This window comes from Entelurus aequoreus, linkage group LG08 (genome assembly GCF_033978785.1).
Source record: "Entelurus aequoreus isolate RoL-2023_Sb linkage group LG08, RoL_Eaeq_v1.1, whole genome shotgun sequence".
Lineage (NCBI taxonomy): Eukaryota > Metazoa > Chordata > Actinopteri > Syngnathiformes > Syngnathidae > Entelurus > Entelurus aequoreus.
In genome coordinates this window covers 63,851,267-63,858,683 of record NC_084738.1, presented here as the reverse complement: position 1 = coordinate 63,858,683, position 7,417 = coordinate 63,851,267, and the positions used below count along the sequence as shown (strand labels likewise).

Sequence of the window (7,417 nt, the reverse complement as noted above, 5' to 3'; positions counted from 1 at the left end):
AAGTGCTTTGAGTCACAAGAGAAAAGCGCTATATAAATATAATTCACAAAAAAAATCACATTTCTAACAATTAGGAAGGTTCGTGTCATGTTTGTTCTCCTACAGAAAATATGTTAAAACCAAAAATAAAAGTTTTTCTTCAAGTTGGTAGAGTGGCTGTGCCAGCAATCGGAGGGTTGCTGGTTACTGGGGTTCAATTCCCACCTTCTACCTTCCTAGTCACGTCCGTTGTGTCCTTGGGCAAGACACTTCACCCTTTGCCTCTGATGGCTGCTGGTTAGCGCCTTGCATGGCAGCTCCCGCCATCAGTGTGTGAATGTGTGTGTGAATGGGTAAATGTGGAAATACTGTCAAAGCGCTTTGAGTACCTTGAAGGTAGAAAAGCGCTATACAAGTATAACCCATTTATCATTTATTATTTATCTTTTTCCCATTTTCACACATCTCTGAAAGAGGTCCAGCGAGCCACTAGGGCGGCGCTAAAGAGCCGCTAGAGACTTAAACGTACTTTTAAAGCTAAAAAAAAAAATCCACTTTTTGTTTACTTTTGAGTGCTTTCCCAGTGATGTCATCCATCAAATAGCCCTCATCCAAATTAGTCTGAGTGCACTTGAACGTGCGTCTTAATGGCTTCCGGATTAATCGGGGTCATGCATGAGGCTGTTTTTTTTTTTTTTAATTTCCCAAATTGTCGTTTATTTACATAAATGTTATCTCAGGGTCAAAAGGAAGAGACACTAAAAGTCAGGCGTCAGAGTCCCCACCACACCGACTTCCTGTGTGAAAATAATTCTGTTGACAGTTTCTGAAGAGCAGACTTGACGAGACACACATGCTTCCGGCTTATTGCTCTCAAAGTGTGGATATTTCTGATGCGAGTAAGTTCGTTATTTTGTTTTTGTCTTGCGTGCATGCCACTTTATGAAAGGGGAACTCAAAAACACTTTTTTTGGGGAGTTTTGCTTATCGTTCACAATCATAATGAGGGACAAAAACATACACTAACGTTCAAAAGTTTGGGGTCACATTGAAATGTCCTTATTTTTGAAGGAAAAGCACTGTACTTTTCAATGAAGATAACTTTAAACTAGTCTTAACTTTAAAGAAATACACTCTATACATTGCTAATGTGGTAAATGACTATTCTAGCTGCAATGGTCTGGTTTTTGGTGCAATATCTACATAGGTGTATAGAGGCCCATTTCCAGCAACTATCACTCCAGTGTTCTAATGGTACAATGTGTTTGCTCATTGGCTCAGAAGGCGAATTGATGATTAGAAAACCCTTGTGCAATCATGTTGTACAGCCCTTTGAGACACTTGTGATTTAGGGCTGTATAAATAAACATTGATTGATTGATTAATAATAATAATAATAATACCTGGGATTTATATAGCGCTTTTCTAAGTACTCAAAGTCGCTTTACATGTTAAAAACCCATCATTCATTCACACCTGGTGGTGGTAAGCTACTTTCGTAGCCACAGCTGCCCTGGGGAAGACTGACGGATTGATTGATTGATTGATGTTCACACATCTGAAAACAGTTCAGCTCATTACAGAGGCTACAAAACTGACCTTCCTTTGAGCAGATTGAGTTTCTGGAGCATCACATTTGTGGGGTCAATTAAACGCTCAAAATGGCCAGAAAAAGAGAACTTTCATCTGAAACTCGACAGTCTATTCTTGTTCTTAGAAATGAAGGCTCAAACACAAAATTGTTTGGGTGACCCCAAACTTTTGAACGGTAGTATATATATATATATATATATTTTATTATTATTATTATTATTATTATTATATATATATATATATATATATATATATATATATATATATACCGTAATTTCCGGGCTATAAGCCGCACCTGACTATAAGCCGCACCAGCTAAATTTAGGGGGAAATACAGATTGCTCCATATATAAGCCGCACCCGACTATAAGCCGCAGGGTTTTGATGTGTAATTAGCGTAGTATATAGGGGTTCCTGCTACCACGGAGGGGATTGTCGGGACAGAGATGACTGTTTGGGAACGCAAAGCGTCCATTTATTAACTATAAATCTTTCAATCATTCAATCAAACTTTCACATCTTTGACATGGCGAACAGCATTCGTGCAGAGTACAAATAATACAACGCTGCAAAGTAATACAAAGTGCTCGCATGTACGTTATCAAAATAACCAGCCTACCGGTAGATGAAAAGTCAGTCTTTAATCATTGTGTCATCGTCTTCCTCCTGCGTACTAAAACCACCGAAATCCTCTTCGTCGGTGTCGAAGAAGAACAGACCGTATATAAGCCGCACCCTTGTATAAGCCGCAGGGACCAGAACGAGGGGAAAAAGTAACGGCTTATAGTCCGGAAATTACGGTATATATATATACACACACACTCACACTCATACACCCATATATATATATATACACACACACACACACACACACACACACACACACACACACACACACACACACACACACACACACACACACACACACACACACACACACACACACACACACACACACACACACACACACACACACACACTCTCTCTCTCTCTCTCTCTGAATGTAACAGAACTACAGCGTGCGTCACACATGCAGTGTTAAAAAAATAAAAATAAATAAAAGCAGAAGTGTAGTAGAAATGGCCTCCTGCAACACATTGGGAGGTGGAGGAGTAAGAGGAGGAGGAGGTGGAGTAAGAGGAGTAAAGGGAGGAGGAGTAAAAGGAGGAGGAGTAAGAGTAAAAGGTGGAGTATAGGGAGGAGGAGTAAAAGGAGTAAAGGGTGGAGCCTTCATCCGCCCTGAAGAAGAAGTGTGTGCAGCAGTCACACTCACAGTCACAGTCAGTCGCAGGAAGTTCCTGCATGTCCACTCCACAGGTGACGTGACGTGACGTGACGTGACGTGACTTCATGTCCGCGCTGCGCCGAGTCCATCCCTCGGACCCCCAGCCAGCATCTAGCAGCAGACCATGAACAATATCACCACCACCACCAGCACCACCACCTCCACCGCGCCGCGGCTCATCTTCCAGCCGCCGACGATCCCGGCCGTCATGTTCATTTTCGGGGTGGTGGGCAACGTGACGGCCATCGTGGTGCTGCGCATCTCCCGCAAGGAGCAGAAGGAGACCACCTTCTACACGCTGGTGTGCGGCCTGGCCGTCACCGACCTGCTGGGCACGCTGCTGGCCAGCCCCGTCACCATCGCCACCTACGTGCGGGGCTCCTGGCCCGCCAGCGACACGCTGCTGTGCCAGTACTCGGGCTTCATCCTGCTCTTCTTCTTCCTGGTGCAGCTCAGCACGCTGTGCGCCATGTCGGTGGAGAGGTACCTGGCCATCAACCACGCCTACGTCTACAACAAGTACGTCAACCGGCGGCTGCCCGCCCTCGCCCTGCTCGCCATCTACGTCAGCGGCGCCGGCCTGTGCGCGCTGCCCGCCCTGGGCTTCGGCCGGGTGACGCTGCAGCGGCCGGGCACCTGGTGCTTCATCGACTGGCATGACAACCGCACGTCGGCGGCGGCGGCCTTCAACCTCATGTACGCCGGCGTCAACTCCGCCATCGTGCTGGCCACGCTGGCCTGCAACGTGCTGGTGTGCGGGGCCCTCATCCTCATGCACCGGCGCTTCGTGCGCCGCACCTCCCTGGGCAAGGGCCGGCTGCGGGTCTCCGAGGTGCCGCTGCGGCGCCGGCGCAGCCTCAGACGCATGGCCGGCGCAGAGATCCAGATGGTCATCTTGCTCATCGCCACCTCCGCGGTGGTCCTCATCTGCTCCATCCCCTTAGTGGTGAGTGGCGCGAACTTCCGGCCGGGTGTGGCGCACTCGCCGGCCGCTTCATTAGGAACACCGGAATACGCTTTATTGGCCAAATATCTTTAATAGTTTGACATCAATAGTAGACTGTGCCCCTTTTCTTTAATATTAACAAAAAATATTAACTAAAAACTTTTTGCATAACATTTTTTATTTATTAATAAAGACCCTTAATTTGAACATTTTTTTGCAACAAAGAACTCTTTAAAATTGTTTTTTTTTAGTCTGTAACATAACAAATTTTAAATCTTATCATTTGTCTACAAAACTGTGATAAGTACACCTCTGCGCAAACTTCCGGCCGGGATTGGCGCACTCGCCGGCCGCTTCATTAGGAACACCGGAATACGCTTTATTGGCCAAATATCTTTAATAGTTTGACATCAATAGTAGACTGTGCCCCTTTTCTTTAATATTAACAAGAAATATTAACTAAAAACTTTTTGCATAATTTTTGTTTTTTATTAATAAAGACCCTTAATTTGAAATTTTTACCGCAAACTTATCCCTTGCCCTTTCCTGTCTGTTACTGGATCGGAATAAAATGGCAAATTTCCCCTCAAATATTTACTATAAATCCTGTCATTTGTCTACAAAGTTGTAAAAAGTACACCTCTGCATAACATTGTGTCCTTATTAATGTAAAACAAAAATAAATAGATAAACTTGCAACAAAGAACTCTTTAAAATTGTTTTTTTTTTAGTCTGTAACAGAACAAATTTTAAATCTTATCATTTGTCTACAAAACTGTGATAAGTACACCTCTGCGCAAACTTCCGGCCGGGATTGGCGCACTCGCCGGCCGCTTCATTAGGAACACCGGAATACGCTTTATTGGCCAAATATCTTTAATAGTTTGACATCAATAGTAGACTGTGCCCCTTTTCTTTAATATTAACAAGAAATATTAACTAGAAACTTTTTGCATAACATTTTCTATTTATTAATAAAGACCCTTAATTTGAACATTTTACCGCAAACTTATCCCTTGCCCCTTCCTGTCTGTTACTGGATCGGAATAAAATGGCAAATTTCCCCTCACATATTTACTATAAATCCTGTCATTTGTCTACAAAGTTGTAAAAAGTACACCTCTGCATAACATTGTGTCCTTATTCATGTAAAACAAAAATAAATAGATAAACTTGCAACAAAGAACTCTTTAAAATTGTTTTTTTTTTAGTCTGTAACAGAACACATTTTAAATCTTATCATTTGTCTACAAAACTGTGATAAGTACACCTCTGCGCAAACTTCCGGCCAGGATTGGCGCACTCGCCGGCCGCTTCATTAGGAACACCGGAATACGCTTTATTGGCCAAATATCTTTAATAGTTTGACATCAATAGTAGACTGTGCCCCTTTTCTTTAATATTAACAAGAAATATTAACTAAAACTTTTTGCATAACATTTTTTATTTATTAATAAAGACCCTTAATTTGAACATTTTTTTGCAACAAAGAACTCTTTAAAATTGTTTTTTTTTAGTCTGTAACAGAACACATTTAAATCTTATCATTTGTCTACAAAACTGTGATAAGTACACCTCTGCGCAAACTTCCGGCCGGGATTGGCGCACTCGCCGGCCGCTTCATTAGGAACACCGGAATACCGCTTTATTGGCCAAATATCTTTAATAGTTTGACATCAATAGTAGACTGTGCCCCTTTTCTTTAATATTAACAAGAAATATTAACTAAAAACTTTTTGCATAACATTTTTTATTTATTAATAAAGACCCTTATTTGAACATTTTTTTGCAACAAAGAACTCTTTAAATTGTTTTTTTTTAGTCTGTAACAGAACACATTTTAAATCTTATCATTGTCTACAAAACTGTGATAAGTACACCTCTGCGCAAACTTCCGGCCGGGATTGGCGCACTCGCCGGCCGCTTCATTAGGAACACCGGAATACGCTTTATTGGCCAAATATCTTTATAGTTTGACATCAATAGTAGACTGTGCCCCTTTTCTTTAATATTAACAAGAAATATTAACTAAAAACTTTTGCATAACATTTTTTATTTATTAATAAAGACCCTTAATTTGAACATTTTACCGCAAACTTATCCTTGCCCCTTCCTGTCTGTTACTGGATCGGAATAAATGGCAAATTTCCCTCAAATATTTACTATAAATCCTGTCATTTGTCTACAAAGTTGTAAAAAGTACACCTCTGCATAACATTGTGTCCTTATTAATGTAAAACAAAAATAAATAGATAAACTTGCAACAAAGAACTCTTAAAATTGTTTTTTTTTAGTCTGTAACAGAACACATTTTAAATCTTATCATTTGTCTACAAAACTGTGATAAGTACACCTCTGCGCAAACTTCCGGCCGGGATTGGCGCACTCGCCGGCCGCTTCATTAGGAACACCGGAATACGCTTTATTGGCCAAATATCTTTAATAGTTTGACATCAATAGTAGACTGTGCCCCTTTTCTTTAATATTAACAAGAAATATTAACTAAAAACTTTTTGCATAACATTTTTTATTTATTAATAAAGACCCTTATTTGAACATTTTACCGCAAACTTATCCCTTGCCCCTTCCTGTCTGTTACTGGATCGGAATAAAATGGCAAATTTCCCCTCAAATATTTACTATATTTACTATAAATCCTGTCATTTGTCTACAAAGTTGTAAAAGTACACCTCTGCATAACATTGTGTCCTTATTAATGTAAAACAAAAATAAATAGATAAACTTGCAACAAAGAACTCTTTAAAATTGTTTTTTTTTTAGTCTGTAACAGAACAAATTTTAAATCTTATCATTTGTCTACAAAACTGTGATAAGTACACCTCTGCGCAAACTTCCGGCCGGGATTGGCGCACTCGCCGGCCGCTTCATTAGGAACACCGGAATACGCTTTATTGGCCAAATATCTTAAATAGTTTGACATCAATAGTAGACTGTGCCCCTTTTCTTTAATATTAACAAGAAATATTAACTAAAAACTTTTTGCATAACATTTTTTATTTATTAATATAGACCCTTAATTTGAACATTTTACCGCAAACTTATCCCTTGCCCCTTCCTGTCTGTTACTGGATCGGGATAAAATGGCAAATTTCCCTCAAATATTTACTATAAATCCTGTCATTTGTCTACAAAGTTGTAAAAAGTACACCTCTGCATAACATTGTGTCCTTATAATGTAAAACAAAGATAAACTTGCAACAAAGAACTCTTTAAAATTGTTGTTTTTTTAGTCTGTAACAGAACAAATTTTAAATCTTATCATTTGTCTACAAAACTGTGATAAGTACACCTCTGCGCAAACTTCCGGCCGGGATTGGCGCACTCGCCGGCCGCTTCATTAGGAACACCGGAATACGCTTTATTGGCCAAATATCTTTAATAGTTTGACATCAATAGTAGACTGTGCCCCTTTTCTTTACTATTAACAAGAAATATTAACTAAAAACTTTTTGCATAACATTTTTTATTTATTAATAAAGACCCTTAATTTGAACATTTTACCGCAAACTTATCCCTTGCCCCTTCCTGTCTGTTACTGGATCGGGATAAATGGCAAATTTCCCCTCAAATATTTACTATAAATCCTGTCATTT

At 40.2% G+C, this 7,417-nt stretch overlaps 1 protein-coding gene across 1 annotated transcript; it reads left to right on the top strand.

Moving 5' to 3' along the window:
• Positions 1-2,906: 2,906 nt before the first annotated feature.
• Positions 2,907-3,896, top strand: LOC133656419 (prostaglandin E2 receptor EP4 subtype-like). The gene has a single exon (XM_062057500.1). It carries the CDS (start codon positions 2,982-2,984, stop codon positions 3,894-3,896), a length of 915 nt encoding a protein of 304 aa, XP_061913484.1. The 5' UTR covers positions 2,907-2,981.
• The last annotated feature ends 3,521 nt before the right edge of the window (positions 3,897-7,417 follow it).

Bases quoted from the DNA above. Each gene is read 5' to 3' on its own strand.
- LOC133656419 (XM_062057500.1), top strand. From the start codon at position 2,982: ATGAACAATATCACCACCACCACCAGCACCACCACCTCCACCGCGCCG.